The sequence below is a fragment of the Panulirus ornatus genome, chromosome 60 (genome assembly GCF_036320965.1).
Source record: "Panulirus ornatus isolate Po-2019 chromosome 60, ASM3632096v1, whole genome shotgun sequence".
Classification (NCBI taxonomy): domain Eukaryota; kingdom Metazoa; phylum Arthropoda; class Malacostraca; order Decapoda; family Palinuridae; genus Panulirus; species Panulirus ornatus.
In genome coordinates, this window is record NC_092283.1 from 47,778 (window position 1) to 66,305 (window position 18,528).

General features: G+C 41.3%; 1 protein-coding gene across 1 annotated transcript in view; it reads right to left on the reverse strand.

Annotated features, from left to right (window-relative positions):
* Positions 1-2,015: 2,015 nt before the first annotated feature.
* LOC139767376 (uncharacterized) overlaps positions 2,016-18,528 on the reverse strand; it is a 43,491-nt gene continuing 26,978 nt past the window's right edge. The window contains exon 4 of the mRNA XM_071696701.1: positions 2,016-7,560. Coding sequence (XP_071552802.1) covers positions 5,660-7,560 — 1,901 coding nt within the window. The 3' untranslated portion in view covers positions 2,016-5,659. The remainder of the gene's footprint in view (positions 7,561-18,528) is intronic.

Consider the following 18,528-nt stretch of genomic DNA (forward strand, 5'->3'; position numbering starts at 1 on the left):
GGAATTTATTAAAAAAGGGGGTGACTGTATTGTTGACTGGTTGGTAAGGTTATTTTATGTATGTATGACTCATGGTGAGGTGCCTGAGGATTGGCGGAATGCGTGCATAGTGCCATTGTACAAAGGCAAAGGGGATAAGAGTGAGTGCTCAAATTACAGAGGTATAAGTTTGTTGAGTATTCCTGGTAAATTATATGGGAGGGTATTGATTGAGAGGGTGAAGGCATGTACAGAGCATCAAATTGGGGAAGAGCAGTGTGGTTTCAGAAGTGGTAGAGGATGTGTGGATCAGGTGTTTGCTTTGAAGACTGTATGTGAGAAATACTTAGAAAAGCAAATGGATTTGTATGTAGCATTTATGGATCTGGAGAAGGCATATGATAGAGTTGATAGAGATGCTCTGTGGAAGGTATTAAGAATATATGGTGTGGGAGGCAAGTTGTTAGAAGCAGTGAAAAGTTTTTATCGAGGATGTAAGGCATGTGTACGTGTAGGAAGAGAGGAAAGTGATTGGTTCTCAGTGAATGTAGGTTTGCGGCAGGGGTGTGTGATGTCTCCATGGTTGTTTAATTTGTTTATGGATGGGGTTGTTAGGGAGGTAAATGCAAGAGTTTTGGAAAGAGGGGCAAGTATGAAGTCTGTTGGGGATGAGAGAGCTTGGGAAGTGAGTCAGTTGTTGTTCGCTGATGATACAGCGCTGGTGGCTGATTCATGTGAGAAACTGCAGAAGCTGGTGACTGAGTTTGGTAAAGTGTGTGGAAGAAGAAAGTTAAGAGTAAATGTGAATAAGAGCAAGGTTATTAGGTACAGTAGGGTTGAGGGTCAAGTCAATTGGGAGGTGAGTTTGAATGGAGAAAAACTGGAGGAAGTGAAGTGTTTTAGATATCTGGGAGTGGATCTGGCAGCGGATGGAACCATGGAAGCGGAAGTGGATCATAGGGTGGGGGAGGGGGCGAAAATTCTGGGGGCCTTGAAGAATGTGTGGAAGTCGAGAACATTATCTCGGAAAGCAAAAATGGGTATGTTTGAAGGAATAGTGGTTCCAACAATGTTGTATGGTTGCGAGGCGTGGGCTATGGATAGAGTTGTGCGCAGGAGGATGGATGTGCTGGAAATGAGATGTTTGAGGACAATGTGTGGTGTGAGGTGGTTTGATCGATTGAGTAACGTAAGGGTAAGAGAGATGTGTGTAAATAAAAAGAGCGTGGTTGAGAGAGCAGAAGAGGGTGTTTTGAAGTGGTTTGGGCACATGGAGAGGATGAGTGAGGAAAGATTGACCAAGAGGATATGTGTCGGAGGTGGAGGGAACAAGGAGAAGAGGGAGACCAAATTGGAGGTGGAAAGATGGAGTGAAAAAGATTTTGTGTGATCGGGGCCTGAACATGCAGGAGGGTGAAAGGAGGGCAAGGAATAGAGTGAATTGGAGCGATGTGGTATACCGGGGTTGACGTGCTGTCAGTGGATTGAATCAAGGCATGTGAAGCGTCTGGGGTAAACCATGGAAAGCTGTGTAGGTATGTATATTTGCGTGTGTGGACGTATGTATATACATGTGTATGGGGGTGGGTTGGGCCATTTCTTTCGTCTGTTTCCTTGCGCTACCTCGCAAACGCGGGAGACAGCGACAAAGCAAAAAAAAAAGAAAAAAAAAAAAATATATATATAAATTATCCCTGGGGATAGGGGAGAAAGAATACTTCCCACGTATTCCCTGCGTGTCGTGGAAGGCAACTAAAAGGGGAGGGAGCAGGTGGCTGGAAATCCTCCCGTCTTTTTTTTTTTTTTTTTAATTTTGCAAAAGAAGGAACAGAGAAGGGGGCGAAGTGAGGATATTCCTCTGTTCTTAACGCTAACTCGCTAACGCCGGAAATGGCGAATAGTATGAAAGAAAAGAAATATATATATATATATATATATATATATATATATATATATATATATATATATATATATATATATATATATATATATATATATATATATATATATATAGTATTTCTTATACTTGATCGCCGTTTTCCGAGTCAGCGAGGTAGCACCAGGAAACAAGAAGAATGGCCCATCCACTCATATACACATATATGCACATAAACGCACACACACGCACATATACATACATATACATATCAACATATACATATATATGCATGCACACTCACAGACATGTCCATATATACACATGTGCATATTCATACTTGCTTGCCTTCATCTATTTCTGGTGCTCCCCCGTCCCACACGAAAGAGCATCGCTAGCCCCTGCTTCAGCGAGGTAACGCCAGAAAAACAGACAAAAGATGCTACATTCGTTCACGCTCAGTCTCTAGCTGCCATGTGTAATGCACCAAAACCACAGCTCCCTACCCACATCCAGGCCCAACATACCTTCCCATGGTTTACCAAAGACATTTCATATGCCCTGTCTCAGTTCACTGACAGCACGTCGACCCCGGTATACCACATAGTTCTAATTCACTCTATTCCTTGCACGCCTCTCGCTCTCCTGTAAGTTCAGGCCCCGATCGCTCAAAATCTTTTTCACTCAATCCTTCCACCTCCAATTTGGTCTACCGCTTCTCCTTTTTCCCTACACCTTTTACACATATATTCACTTTGTCAACCTTTCCTCACTCATTCTCTTATGTGCAAACCAAACACCCTCTTCTGCCCTCTTCCACATATCTCTCTTACCTCTCATTATTTTCTCGATCAAACCACCTCACACCACATATCGTCCTCAAACATCTCATTTCCAACACATCAACCCTCCTCCGCACAACCCTATATAAAGCCCACATATAACATTGTTGGACTACTGATCCTTCAAACTTACCCATTTTTGCTCTCCGAGATAACGTTCTCTCCTTCCACACATTCTTCAACGCTCCCAGAATCTTGGCCCCCTCCCCTACCCTGTGACTCACTTCCACCTTCATGGTTCCATCCGCTGCTAAATCCACTCCCAGATATCTAAAACATTTCACTTCCTTCAATTTTTCTCCATTCAAACTTACACCCCAATTAGCTTGTCCCTCAACTCTACTGAACTCAATACTCTTGTTCTTATTCACATTCACTCTCACCTTTCTCCTTACATCAGTAGCTTTGACAAAATAGCTCTCTCTTATGCTCTGAAAATTTAGACCACCATATGGTTGATCTTTCCTTATGTCCCAAGCCATATGTACATATGAGGAGAATAAGAAACTTAAGAGTGCAAGAATTATGCCCTGTGTACTTCATCAAAGAGCAGCTACGTCTCTTGGTCAAACTAGGATTCAATGTTTACCACAATAATTCTTCAACAACTGCATGTAGTCAGATTGAAATCCGAATCTCTCATGACTATCGGACACCACATATATCACTTTGATTTTATCTACCTGTCTTAGCCCCTCTGTTCACCCGGATAAAGGTAGAGGAGAGTGACAGGTGGTGGTGAAATGCATGAGGAGGTGTGGGTGGGGAAGGTGGATCAAGTCTGTGATTCAGGTACAGACTGAAAGATACTTCAATTTCTGCTCAGCCACAGAGACATGGGAATACAAAGACCTATCGCTCAAAACAATAGGAAGATTAGCAGGGGAAGAGGAACATCAATCATGGGCATGACCAACACAGCCGTTATATAAAGCTACCTGTTGGAAACAAGCATCAGCAGACAGGAAGATTCAAAACACAAATTCTATCCCAAAACACTTTTGAAAATGTTATCCAGGGCACAATTACTGTATGCTGCTACACCCTTCCCTCCCATCGTTAACCCTGATGATCCTTCTAATGACGTCACGTGTACATGAACAAAGTTTAGGTGCAAACTTGAATGTAGAATTAAAATGAAAAAATGAATGTCACTTACTAGTTTATCAGGTGGCTTCAGATTTACCACTTGCATGAGACCTGTTATGTGCTGGATGAAATGCTCGTTCAACACAGCCAATGTATCTCACCCTGAATGCCTTTCTTCTGGCGTACCATCCGCAGCTGTTGGCAGATGTGTCTCATCTGTGACTGGACACAAATTCCCATTCTTCCTCTCAAGTTGGTCAAAATGTTGGCTCATTTGCTTCTCAATACCCATATCATGACCATTTTTTTTTTCATGTGGCCGATCCTTTGTCAACTGAAGACCTAGACAATACAGGAACTTCATCTCATTCATTTGGATCATTCACAGACCACTTGTTTTTCAAACATACACCTAGAGTCATAATCAATTTAAACAATTAGTAGTTCAGAAAAGATGAACAGAACACAGGAGCCTTACGAGAGCAATTTGATGCTTGTTAGAAGGAATGATGTTGAATTTTACCATCTATTGACCAGTTTTGGCAATATGATTAAACTGCACACTACAGTGTCTGACTGTCAGTCACGAGTGATGTCTAGTGATTAGCAGTAAAGACCAGACCACTATGCTTGGTTTTGTAAATATTTAAGTGTTGTACATTACCTGAAGTGAAACACGAATGGATGTATACACCACAGGTCCTTGCTTCGCTTTCAGTCTGAAAGAAGAAATCTTACCCATACCATACGTCATCATAGACTATTGTGTTACATTAGGTAAAGATAATTACATATTTCTAGTCTCGTGAAATACTGTCTGCCCCCAATATTCACGGATTTAGTGTTCAAGGCTTAGATCATTTGCAAGTGTTTTCTCTGTATACCAGTTAAACATTCGTAGAAAATAATCACATCTGTTCAATGGTTAAACTTATGGCCTCATACATCACATGTTTGCTTTATCTTGCCCAAAAAGTCTTGCCTTTTCCTGATGCATCACAGTGAGCAGCGTGGGATGCCGACATACCACACTCAATGTCTTTCTATTTGACCTTTACCATGTACACATCCCATGGAGCTCAGCCTTCCACTGACACATTTTATCTGTATTTTTCCATGATCATTGTCCTTAATCACGGCCAATCAGTGTAAAGTGAGTAGTGCATGTGAATCCAATGCAAATTGGCAGAAGTGAGGACTGAGCCCAAAAGTGAAATTATCATATCATCTGATTGAAGGTGGGGTGCCATTATGGTATAAGTAGACTATTGTGAGTATACAAGGAAAACAGGCAAAAAATCTGGGAAGGTGATGAACCAGGTTCGTCAAAATCTGACATAGTGTCTTTTCAGACCCACGACTCAATTCTTGAGAAAATGAAGGGACACTTAGCGTGTGTGATGATATCAGAAAAAGAAAAGGCAAGCCTCTTAGTGGACCTGTGATAAAGGAGATGACAGCGTGTCTTTACGATCATTTTTGTTCTAACTTCTGGGGTTATGGTACTACATCCACTTCGGCCACAACCTGGCCAGCAAGGGCTGACATGAAAATCCATAAGATTCCTTTTTTCATTCGATTATTCATCATGATTAGCATGTTTACGTTGTATTTTTGAATTTTCATAACTATGACGTTCATTGCACATTTTGAATGATTATTCTCGTCAGAGCAGTCCACTTATACCTTTTTCCCATAGATTTTGATTACGAGCATCTGAGGATTTGAAATTCAGGCCGGTTTCTTGGAACGCAACCTCCAGGAATGATTTGGGCAGACAGTAGTCCAGTTACCTCTACGGTGTCTTATGTATACAACACGTATATACACCACGTGTGACGACATGCTCAACACTGATTTTATTTTCAAAATCTCACTTATCAGTGTCAATAATGAGCCTTCCATCACCAGAGTCCAAGTCTGAATCTGAGCTAGAATCACTGGAAAGTAGATCATGGAACCTCCAGGACATGCTGCTTCCATCTCCTTGCAGACAATAATCTTTGACCTCTCTATCAACACTGTGGGTCTCTCTATATCTCCCTCCCCCATCTTCACTTACTGAAACCCTTGGTTCCATATGCGTTCTGTTTTTGGGATTCCTTTGTGCATTACTTTTTATTAAAGATTTGATTGCCACTTTCATGGAATTTCTATGCATGATATTTATATTTCTTTTTAAGTTATCTATAACATCACTAGGTATACCTATTTTATTGCCTTGAACTGTATTACAGTTACCCGTATTCTTGTCGAAGACGTTTCCCAATATTCCTGAGGAACCTTCAGCAGTATTTGTCTGAAGTCCAGAAGCATCTGACTCTAATAGGTGTCTTTTTCTGGCACACTGTCCATACAATTCTGACTGTTTTACGACTGGTTTCCTAAGATTTTCTACTGTAAAGAGATTGTTCTTGCAATCAAAAGTTAATGGACACTCACAATTAGTGTAGCTGGGAAGGTCTGAGCCACTACAGCAATGGCAGGTGTCTCGATTTAAACAGTCAATTTTTACCCAACTGGGTGCTGACCCTACGTGAGAGCATGCCATTCTTAAGCCTGGAGACAAGGTCGCCTGTGACCCATCTACCTTAACTAAATTCTCGTTATGGAAATCATTTTTGTCAGAAGTGGACAGCTTGCACCGTCGTCTGGTACTAGCTGAAGGGTATTTACCTAAGTTACACTGTCCTTGTTTGGTGATGTGATGCTCATTTTTCTGCCAGTTACTTAAGACATTGTGATTTGATCCAACGAGGTGAACATGAATTACAGGTGAAGATTGTTCTGAAATGTTTGTCAACTCATTTTTCTTCTCTTCATAAGCTGGATGAGAGTCTTCATGAGAACTCTTGATTTTGGTTGAATGTTTTATTCTTTTTCTATCACTGTGTTCATCTTCCTGGTAAGATCGTTTTTTCACGTTTCCCTTTAACTTTGATCGCTTTTTGGGTCGATTTTTCTTTGTGCATCTGTTTCTATTGCTAGAGGGAAGCTCCCTTAAGAAACAAGAATCTTTCGGGGAACTGCTGTTTTGCTCCTGGAAATATTTCAATTTGCATCTGCTTGAAAAATTTTGTGCCTTCAAATCATTTTCTACACTTGGCTCTTGCCTACTGATTATATTGGTAAGGAAAGATGCTTGACCATAATTTTCAGAAACCGTATCATTTCCAGAAGTAACAAAATTTTGTGAAGAGACCTGAGTATCTGTCTTCTCTGTTGAATGATTCATTTTCTTCAGTTCTCTCTCGGATGGATGAGAGGCAGACCCTTGTTTGATCATTTGTCTTAATAGATGTAATGATTCTTCCACATCTTTTTCCATCTTCCCCTCGATTTCTACTGTCTGAAGAGGTTTTGATGGTTCGGAAGTGGAACTGTGCTGAAAGAGGGCCGAATACAGTGGTAATGTAAAGGACAAAGGTGGAGACGATACTGGGGTTGAGAGAAGTTTGAATAAAGATGATGCAGGATTAGAAAGTAACGATGAAGAGGAAGAAACGGAAGAGGATGTGGAAGCAGAATGGACACTGGCTGAGGGAGAAGAAACTTGAGGTAAAGAATTATTTCTCTGTGCTTCCTGCAGATGACTGAGATGGAAATCTATAGAGGGTCCTGGCATAGTTTCTATACAGTCTAAGGCTTCCTGAGGTTTCGCTGGTGTGGTAGCTAGAGTCAGGACCGTGTCCCTGGTGCTGCCTGGAGAACTCCCACACTGGCTGTTACTAAAGCTTGTGGTTGTCGTGCTCACTTGTATACAAGAAGTTAATTCTGTGGAAGAAGAACTAAACCTGTTAAAAAAGCCTTAAAGAGACCCCTTTATAAGTCACATCTATTGACTACACATGATAGATTAGGCGCTAATAACTTCACAACAATAATTCTTAGAAGTTAACGTCTTCATACATCTACAAGATCAGATCCTCATCTTTTTTATTAACTTATGTTACAGTGATGACATTTTCTGCTGAATTTGTGAGAACAAACATCTGACCCCTTAAATTCGATGGCTTTCGTATATTTAGAAAAAGTCCCACTCTAAGTGCTGATTGTAACCTGAAAGTGTTAACATGGACTCACGTTGTGTAGCGGTCAGGTTCCTGACAGTGACGCATTCACGAACCACCAGGGTCGAGTGCATATGTTCGAATCCTGGTTGCAGCAGTTGGTACACAGTCAATACAGCTGTTCATACACCCCTAGGGGTTGGTCGATAAAATAAGTTCCTGGTTCAGGCCAGGATATATGAATATATAGCGTTAATGGGATCGCTACGATTAGGGCCTCAGTTGCACGTGCCATCTCAGCTAATATATATCACAAAGGGTTGTGAGTGAATGGTGGGATGAAGAAGTAAAGTTGTTAGTAATAGAGCAAAGAGAGGCGTTTAGACGATACTTGCAAGGAAGGAGTGCAAATGACCGAGAGATGTATAAAAGAAAGGGGCAGGAGGTCAAGAGAAAGGTGCAAGGGTTGAAAAAGAGGGCAAATGAGAGTTGGGGTGAGAGAGTATCATTAAATTTTAGAGAGAGTAAAAAGATTTTTGGAAGGAGATAAATATCGTGTGTAAGACAACAGATCAAATGGGAACATTGGTGAAGGGGGCAAGTGGGGAAATAATAACAGGTAGTGATGAAGTTAGGAGATGGAGTGAGTATTTTGAAGGTTTGTTGAATGTGTTTGATGATGAGTGGCAAATATAGGGTGTTTTGGTCGGGGTGGTGTGCGAAGTGAGAGGGTAAAGGAGAATGGTTTGGTTAAGAGAGAGGAAGTAGTGAAAGCTTTGTGGAAGATGAAATCCGGCAAGGCGGCGGGTTTGGATGGTGCTGCAGTGGAATGTATTAATTAAGGGGGTGACTGTGTTGTTGGTAAGGATATTCAGTGCATGTATAGATCATGGTGAAGTGCCTGAGGATTGGTGGAATGCATGCATAGTGTCACTGAACTTAGCAGCGAATGGAACCATGGATGCGGAAGTGAGTCACAGGGTGGGGGAGGGGGCGAAGATTCTGGGAGTGATGAAGAATGTGTGGAAGGAGTCAACTTTATTTCGGAAAGCAAAAATGAGTATGTTAGATGGAATAGTAGTTCAAAAAAATGTTAATATGGTTGTGAGGCATGGGCTATAGATAGGGTTGTACGGAGGAAGGTGGATGTGTTGCAAATGAAATATCTGAGGACAATATGCGGTGTGAGGTGGTTTGATCGAGAAAGTAATGAAACGGTAAAAGAGATGTGTGGAAATAAAAAGAGTGTGGTTGAGAGCGCAGAAGAGGATGTGTTAAAATGGGTTGGACATATGAAGAGAATGAGTGAGGAAAGATTGACAAAGAGTATATATGTGTCAAAGGTGGAGGAAACAAGAAGTTGGAGACCAAACTGGTGGCGAAAGGGTGGAGCGAAAAGGATTTTTGAGCGATCGGGGCCTGAACATATAATAGGGTGAGAGGCGTGCAAGGAATAGAATGAATTGGAACGATGTGGTATACCGGGGTCGACGTGCTGTCAGTGGACTGAACCAGGGCATGTGAAGCGTCTGGGGTAAACCTAGATGTGGAAAGGGAGGCGTGGTTTCGGTGCATTACACACGACAGCTGGAGACGTGAAAGAATGTGGCATTTTTGTCTTTTCCTGGTGCTACCTCGCTGTAGGGCGGGGGGAGGGGGGGTGTTGGTATTTCCTATGTGGCAGGGTGACGACGAGAATGGATGAAGGTACCAAGTATATATTTATATGTCTGTGTGTATGTATGAATGTATACGTTGAAATGTGTATATATATATATATATATATATATATATATATATATATATATATATATATATATATATATATATATATATATATATATATGTGTGTGTCGGAGGTGGAGGGAACGAGGAGAAGTGGGAGACCAAATTGGAGGTGGAAAGATGGAGTGAAAAAGATTTTGTGTGATCGGGGCCTGAACATGCAGGAGGGTGAAAGGAGGGCAAGGAATAGAGTAAATTGGATCGATGTGGTATACCGGGGTTGACGTGCTGTCAGTGGATTGAATCAGGGCATGTGAAGCGTCTGGGGTAAACCATGGAAAGCTGTGTAAGTATGTATATTTGCGTGTGTGGACGTATGTATATACATGTATATGGGGGTGGGTTGGGCCATTTCTTTCGTCTGTTTCCTTGCGCTACCTCGCAAACGCGGGAGACAACGACAAAGCAAAAAAAAAAAAAAGAATATATATATATATATATATATATATATATATATATATATATACATATATATATATATATATATAAAGAATATATATATATATATATATATATATATATATATATATATATATATATATATATATATATATATATATATATATATATATATATATATATATTTTTTTTTTTGTCGCTGTCTCCCGCGTTTGCGAGGTAGCGCAAGGAAACAGACGAAAGAAATGGCCCAACCCACCCCCATACACATATATATACATACGTCCACACACGCAAATATACATAACTACACAGCTTTCCATGGTTTACCCCAGACGCTTCACATGCCTTGATTCAATCCACTGACAGCACGTCAACCCCGGTATACCACATCGCCCCAATTCACTCTATTCCTTGCCCTCCTTTCACCCTCCTGCATGTTCAGGCCCCGATCACACAAAATCTTTTTCACTCCATCTTTCCACCTCCAATTTGGTCTCCCTCTTCTCCTCGTTCCCTCCACCTCCGACACATATATCCTCTTGGTCAATCTTGGTCAATATATATATCCCTGGGCATGAGAAGAAGGATCATGAGAGGAAAGTGTTTTGGGAGCAGCTGAATGAGTGTGTTAGTGGTTTTGATGCACGAGACCGGGTTATAGTGATGGGTGATTTGAATGCAAAGGTGAGTAATGTGGCAGTTGAGGGAATAATTGGTATACATGGGGTGTTCAGTGTTGTAAATGGAAATGGTGAAGAGCTTGTAGATTTATGTGCTGAAAAAGGACTGGTGATTGGGAATACCTGGTTTAAAAAGCGAGATATACATAAGTATACGTATGTAAGTAGGAGAGATGGCCAGAGAGCGTTATTGGATTACGTGTTAATTGACAGGCGCGCGAAAGAGAGACTTTTGGATGTTAATGTGCTGAGAGGTGCAACTGGAGGGATGTCTGATCATTATCTTGTGGAGGCTAAGGTGAAGATTTGTATGGGTTTTCAGAAAAGAAGAGTGAATGTTGGGGTGAAGAGGGTGGTGAGAGTAAGTGAGCTTGGGAAGGAGACTTGTGTGAGGAAGTACCAGGAGAGACTGAGTACAGAATGGAAAATGGTGAGAACAATGGAAGTAAGGGGAGTGGGGGAGGAATGGGATGTATTTAGGGATTCAGTGATGGAGTGCGCAAAAGATGCTTGTAGCACGAGAAGAGTGGGAGGTGGGTTGATTAGAAAGGGTAGTGAGTGGTGGGATGAAGAAGTAAGATTATCAGTGAAAGAGAAGAGAGAGGCATTTGGACGATTTTTGCAGGAAAAAATGCAGTTGAGTGGGAGATGTATAAAAGAAAGAGACAGGAGGTCAAGAGAAAGGTGCAAGAGGTGAAAAAGAGGGCAAATGAGAGTTGGGGTGAGAGAGTATCATTAAATTTTAGGGAGAATAAAAAGATGTTCTGGAAGGAGGTAAATAAAGTGCGTAAGAAAAGGGAACTTCACTGGGAACTTCAGTGAAGAGCGCAAATGGGGAGGTGATAACAAGTAGTGGTGATTTGAGAAGGAGATGGAGTGAGTATTTTGAAGGTTTGTTGAATGTGTTTGATGATAGAGTGGCAGATATAGGGTGTTTTGGTCGAGGTGGTGTGCAAAGTGAGAGGGTTAGGGAAAATGATTTGGTAAACAGAGAAGAGGTAGTAAAAGCTTTGCGGAAGATGAAAGCCGGCAAGGCAGCAGGTTTGGATGGTATATATATATTTTTTTTTTTTTTTATACTTTGTCGCTGTCTCCCGCGTTTGCGAGGTAGCGCAAGGAAACAGACGAAAGAAATGGCCCAACCCCCCCCATACACATGTATATACATACGTCCACACACGCAAATATACATACCTACACAACTTTCCATGGTTTACCCCAGACGCTTCACATGCCTTGATTCAATCCACTGACAGCACGTCAACCCCGGTATACCACATCGCTCCAATTCACTCTATTCCTTGCCCTCCTTTCACCCTCCTGCATGTTCAGGCCCCGATCACACAAAATCTTTTTCACTCCATCTTTCCACCTCCAATTTGGTCTCCCTCTTCTCCTCGTTCCCTCCACCTCCGACACATATATCCTCTTGGTCAATCTTTCCTCACTCATTCTCTCCATGTGCCCAAACCACTTCAAAACACCCTCTTCTGCTCTCTCAACCACGCTCTTTTTATTTCCACACATCTCTCTTACCCTTACGTTACTCACTCGATCAAACCACCTCACACCACACATTGTCCTCAAACATCTCATTTCCAGCACATCCATCCTCCTGCGCACAACTCTATCCATAGCCCATGCCTCGCAACCATACAACATTGTTGGAACAACTATTCCTTCAAACATACCCATTTTTGCTTTCCGAGATAATGTTCTCGACTTCCACACATTCTTCAAGGCTCCCAGAATTTTCGCCCCCTCCCCCACCCTATGATCCACTTCCGCTTCCATGGTTCCATCCGCTGCCAGATCCACTCCCAGATATCTAAAACACTTCACTTCCTCCAGTTTTTCTCCATTGAAACTCACCTCCCAATTGACTTGACCCTCAACCCTACTGTACCTAATAACCTTGCTCTTATTCACATTTACTCTTAACTTTCTTCTTCCACACACTTTACCAAACTCAGTCACCAGCTTCTGCAGTTTCTCACATGAATCAGCCACCAGCGCTGTATCATCAGCGAACAACAACTGACTCACTTCCCAAGCTCTCTCATCCACAACAGACTTCATACTTGCCCCTCTTTCCAAAACTCTTGTATTTACCTCCCTAACAACCCCATCCATAAACAAATTAAACAACCATGGAGACATCACACACCCCTGCCGCAAACCTACATTCACTGAGAACCAATCACTTTCCTCTCTTCCTACACGTACACATGCCTTACATCCTTGATAAAAACTTTTCACTGCTTCTAACAACTTTCCTCCCACACCATATATTCTTAATACCTTCCACAGAGCATCTCTATCAACTCTATCATATGCCTTCTCCAGATCCATAAATGCTACATACAAATCCATTTGCTTTTCTAAGTATTTCTCACATACATTCTTCAAAGCAAACACCTGATCCACACATCCTCTACCACTTCTGAAACCACACTGCTCTTCCCCAATCTGATGCTCTGTACATGCCTTCACCCTCTCAATCAATACCCTCCCATATAATTTCCCAGGAATACTCAACAAACTTATACCTCTGTAATTTGAGCACTCACTCTTATCCCCTTTGCCTTTGTACAATATATATATATATATATATATATATATATATATATATATATATATATATATATATATATATATATATATATATATATATATATATATATATATATATATATATATATATATATATATTGTACATAATCTTTTTCACTCCATCCTTCCACCTCCAATTTGGTTTCCCACCTCTCCTCGTTCCCTCGAACTATGACACATGTATCCTCATTGTCAATCATTCCTCGCTCATTCTCTCCATGTGACCAAACCATTTCAAAACACCCTCTTCTGCTCTATCAACCACACTCTTTTAATTACCATACATCTCTCTTATCCTTTCATTATTCTCTCGATCAAACCATCTTACACCACATATTGCCTTCAAACATCTCATTTCCAACACATCCACCCTCCTCCCCACAACCTCATCTACCGCCCATACCTCACAACCATATAACATTTTAGGAACCACTATTCCTTTAAACATTGCATTTTTGCTTTCCGAGATAACGTTCTCGCCTTTCACACGCTCCCAAAACCTTCGCCCCCCTCCAGTTTTTCTCCATTCAAACTTATATATATATATATATATATATATATATATATATATATATATATATATATATATATATATATATATATATATATATATATATATATATATATAAATATATATATTTTTTTTTTTGCTTTGTCGCTGTCTCCCGCATTTGCGAGGTAGCGCAAGGAAACAGACGAAAGAAATGGCCCAACCCACCCCCATACACATGTATATACATACGTCCACACACGCAAATATACATACCTACACAGCTTTCCATGGTTTACCCCAGACGCTTCACATGCCCTGATTCAATCCATTGACAGCACGTCAACCCGGTATACCGCATCGATCCAATTCACTCTATTCCTTGCCCTCCTTTCACCCTCCTGCATGTTCAGGCCCCGATCACACAAAATCTTTTTCACTCCATCTTTCCACCTCCAATTTGGTCTCCCACTTCTCCTCGTTCCCTCCACCTCCGACACATATATCCTCTTGGTCAATCTTTCCTCACTCATTCTCTCCATGTGCCCAAACCATTTCAAAACACCCTCTTCTGCTCTCTCAACCACGCTCTTTTTATTTCCACACATCTCTCTTACCCTTACGTAACTTACTCGATCAAACCACCTCACACCACACATTGTCCTCAAACATCTCATTTCCAGTACATCCATCCTCCTGCGCACAACTCTATCCATAGCCCACGCCTCGCAATCACACAACATTGTTGGAACCACTATTCCTTCAAACATACCCATTTTTGCTTTCCGAGATAATGTTCTCGACTTCCACACATTCTTCAAGGCTCCCAGAATTTTCGCCCCCTCCCCCACCCTATGATCCACTTCCGCTTCCATGGTTCCATCCGCTGCCAGATCCACTCCCAGATATCTAAAACACTTTACTTCCTTCAGTTTTTCTCCATTCAAACTTACCTCCCAATTGACTTGACCCTCAACCCTACTGTACCTAATAACCTTGCTCTTATTCACATTTACTCTTAACTTTCTTCTTTCACACACTTTACCAAACTCAGTCACCAGCTTCTGCAGTTTCTCACATGAATCAGCCACCAGCGCTGTATCATCAGCGAACAACAACTGACTCATTTCCCAAGCTCTCTCATCCCCAACAGACTGCATACTTGCCCTTCTTTCCAAAACTCTTGCGTTTACCTCCCTAACAACCCCATCCATAAACAAATTAAACAACCATGGAGACATCACACACCCCTGCCGCAAACCTACATTCACTGAGAACCAATCACTTTCCTCTCTTCATACGCGTACACATGCCATACATCCTCGATGAAAACTTTTCACTGCTTCTAACAACTTGCCTCCCACACCATATATTCTTAATACCTTCCACAGAGCATCTCTATCAACTCTATCATATATATATATATATATATATATATATATATATATATATATATATATATATATATATATATATATATATATATATATATATATATATATACTTTATTTATTTATTTTTTTTTTTACTTTGTCGCTTTCTCCCGCGTTAGCGAGGTAGCGCAAGGAAACAGACGAAAGAATGGCCCAACCCACCAACATACACATGTATATACATACACGTCCACACACGCAAATATACATACCTATACATCTCAACGTATATATATATATATATATATATATATATATATATATATATATATATATATATATATATATATATATATATATATATATATACACACAGACATATACATATATACACATGTACATAATTTATACTGTCTGCCTTTATTCATTCCCATCGCCACTCCGCCACACATGAAATAACAACCCCCTCCTCCCGCATGTGTGCAAGGTAGCGCTAGGAAAAGACAATAAAGGCTACATTCGTTCACACTCAGTCTCTAGCTGTCATGTATAATGCACTGAAACCACAGCTCCCTTTCCACATCCAGGCCACACAGAAGTTTCCATGGTTTACCCCAGACGCTTCACACGCCCTGTTTCAATCCATTGACAGCAGTCGATCCCGGTACACCACATCGTTCCAATTCACTCTATTCCTTGCACGCCTTTCACCCTCCTGCATGTTCGGGCCCCGATCACTCAAAATTTTTTTTCACTCCATCTTTCCACCTCCAATTTGGTCTTCCACTTCTCGTTCCCTCCACCTCTGACATATATATCCTCTTGGTCAGTCTTTCCTCACTCATTCTCTCCATGTGACTAAACCATTTCAAAACACCCTCTTCCGCTCTTTCAACCACACTCTTTCTATTACCACACATCTCTCTTACCCTATTATTAGTTACTCTATCAAACCACCTCACACCACATATTGTCCTCAAACATCTCATTTCCAGCACATCCACCCTCCTGCGCACAACTCTATCTATAGCCCACGACTCGCAACCACATAACTTTGTTGGAACCACTATTCCTTCAAACATACCCATTTTTGCTCTCGGAGATAATGTTTTCGACTTCCACACATTCTTCAACGCTCCCAGAATTTTCGCCCCCTCCCCCACCCTATGATTCACTTCCACTTCCATGGTTCCATCCGCTGCCAAATCCACTCCCAGATATCTAAAACACTTCACTTCCTCCAGTTTTTCTCCATTCAAACTTACCTCCCAATTGACTTGTCCCTTAACCTTATTCACATTCACTCTCAGTTTTCTTCTTTCACACACTTTACCAAACTCAATGACTAGCTTCTGCAGTTTCTCACACGAATCAGCCACCAGCACTGTATCATCAGCGAACAACAACTGACTCACTTCCCAAGCTCTCTCATCCACAACAGACTGCATACTTGCCCCTCTTTCCAAGACTCTTGCATTCACCTCGCAAACAACCCCATCCATAAACAAATTAAACAACCATGGAGACATCTCACACCCCGGCCGTAAACCTACATTCACTGAGAACCAATCACTTTCCTCTCTTCCTACACGTACACAAGCCTTACATCCTCGATAAAACTTTTCACTGCTTCTAACAACTTGCCCCCCACACCATATATTCTTAATACCTTCGACAGAGCATCTCTATCAACTCTATCATATGCCTTCTCCAGATCCATAAATGCTACATACAAATCCATTTGCTTTCTAAGTATTTCTCACATACATTCTTCAAAGCAAACACCTGATTCACACATCCTCTACCACTTCTGAAACCACACTGCTCTTCCCCAGTCTGATGCTCTGTACATGCCTTCACCCTCTCAATCAATACCCTCCCATATAATTTCCTAGGAATACTCAACAAACTTATACCTCTGTAATTTGAGCACTCACTCTTATCTCATTTGCCTTTGTTCAATAGCACTATGCAAGCATTCCTCCAATCCTCAGGCACCTCACCATGAGTCATACATACATCAAATAACCTTACCAACAAGTCAACAATACAGTCACCCCCCCCTTTTTTTTTTTTTATAAATTCCACTGCAATACCATCCAAACCCGCTGTCTTGCCGGCTTTCATCTTCCACAAAGCTTTTACTACCTCTTCTCTGTTTACCAAATCATTCTCCCCATCCCTCTCACTTTGCACACCACCTCGACCAAAACACCCTATATCTGCCACTCTGTCATTAAACACATTCAACAAACCTTAAAAATACTCACTCCATCTCCTTCTCACATCATCACTACTTGTTATCACCTCCCCATTAGCCCCCTTCACTGAAGTTCCCAGTGAAGTTCCCTTGTCTTACGCACTTTATTTACCTCCTTCCAAAACATCTTGTTATTCTCTCTAAAATATAATGATACTCTCTCATCCCAACTCTCATTTGCCCTCTTTTTCACCTCTTGCACCTTTCTCTTGACCTCCTGTCTCTTTCTTTTATACATCTCCCACTCATTTGCATTATTTCCCTGCAAAAATCGTCCAACTGCCTCTCTCTTTTCTTTCACTAATAATCTTACTTCTTCATCCCACCACTCACCACCCTTTCTAATCTGCTCACCTCCTACGCTTCTCATGCCACAAGCATCTTTTGCGCAAGCCACCACTTCTTCCCAAAATACATCCCATTCCTCCCCCACTCCCCTTACGTCCTTTGTTCTCACCTTTTATCATACTGTACTCAGTCCCTCCTGGTACTTCCTCACACAAGTCTCCTTCCCAAGCTCACTTGCTCTCACCACTCTCTTCATCCCAACATTCTCTCTTCTTTTCTGAAAACCTCTACAAATCTTCACCTTCGCCTCCACAAGATAATAATCAGACGTCCCTCCAGTTGCACCTCTCAGCACATTAACATCCAAAAGTCTCTCTTTCGCGCGCCTATCAATTAACACGTAATCCAAAAGCGCTCTCTGGCCATCTCTCCTACTTACATACGTATACTTATGTATATCTCTCTTTTTAAACCAGGTATTCCCAATCACCAGTCCCTTTTCAGCACATATATCTACAAGCTCTTCACCATTTCCATTTACAACACTGAACACCCCATGTACACCAATTATTCCCTCAACTGCCACATTACTCACCTTTGCATTTAAATCACCCATCACACGGTCTCGTGCATCAAAACTACTAACACACTCACTCACTGCTCACAAAACACTTGCCTCTCATGATCTTTCTTCTCGTGCCCAGATGCATATGCACCAATAATCACCCATCTCTCTACATCAACTTTCAGTTTTACCCATATCAATCGAGTTTAAATTTTTACACTCTATTACATACTTTCACCACCCCTGTTTCAAGAGTAGTGCTACTCCTTCCCTTGC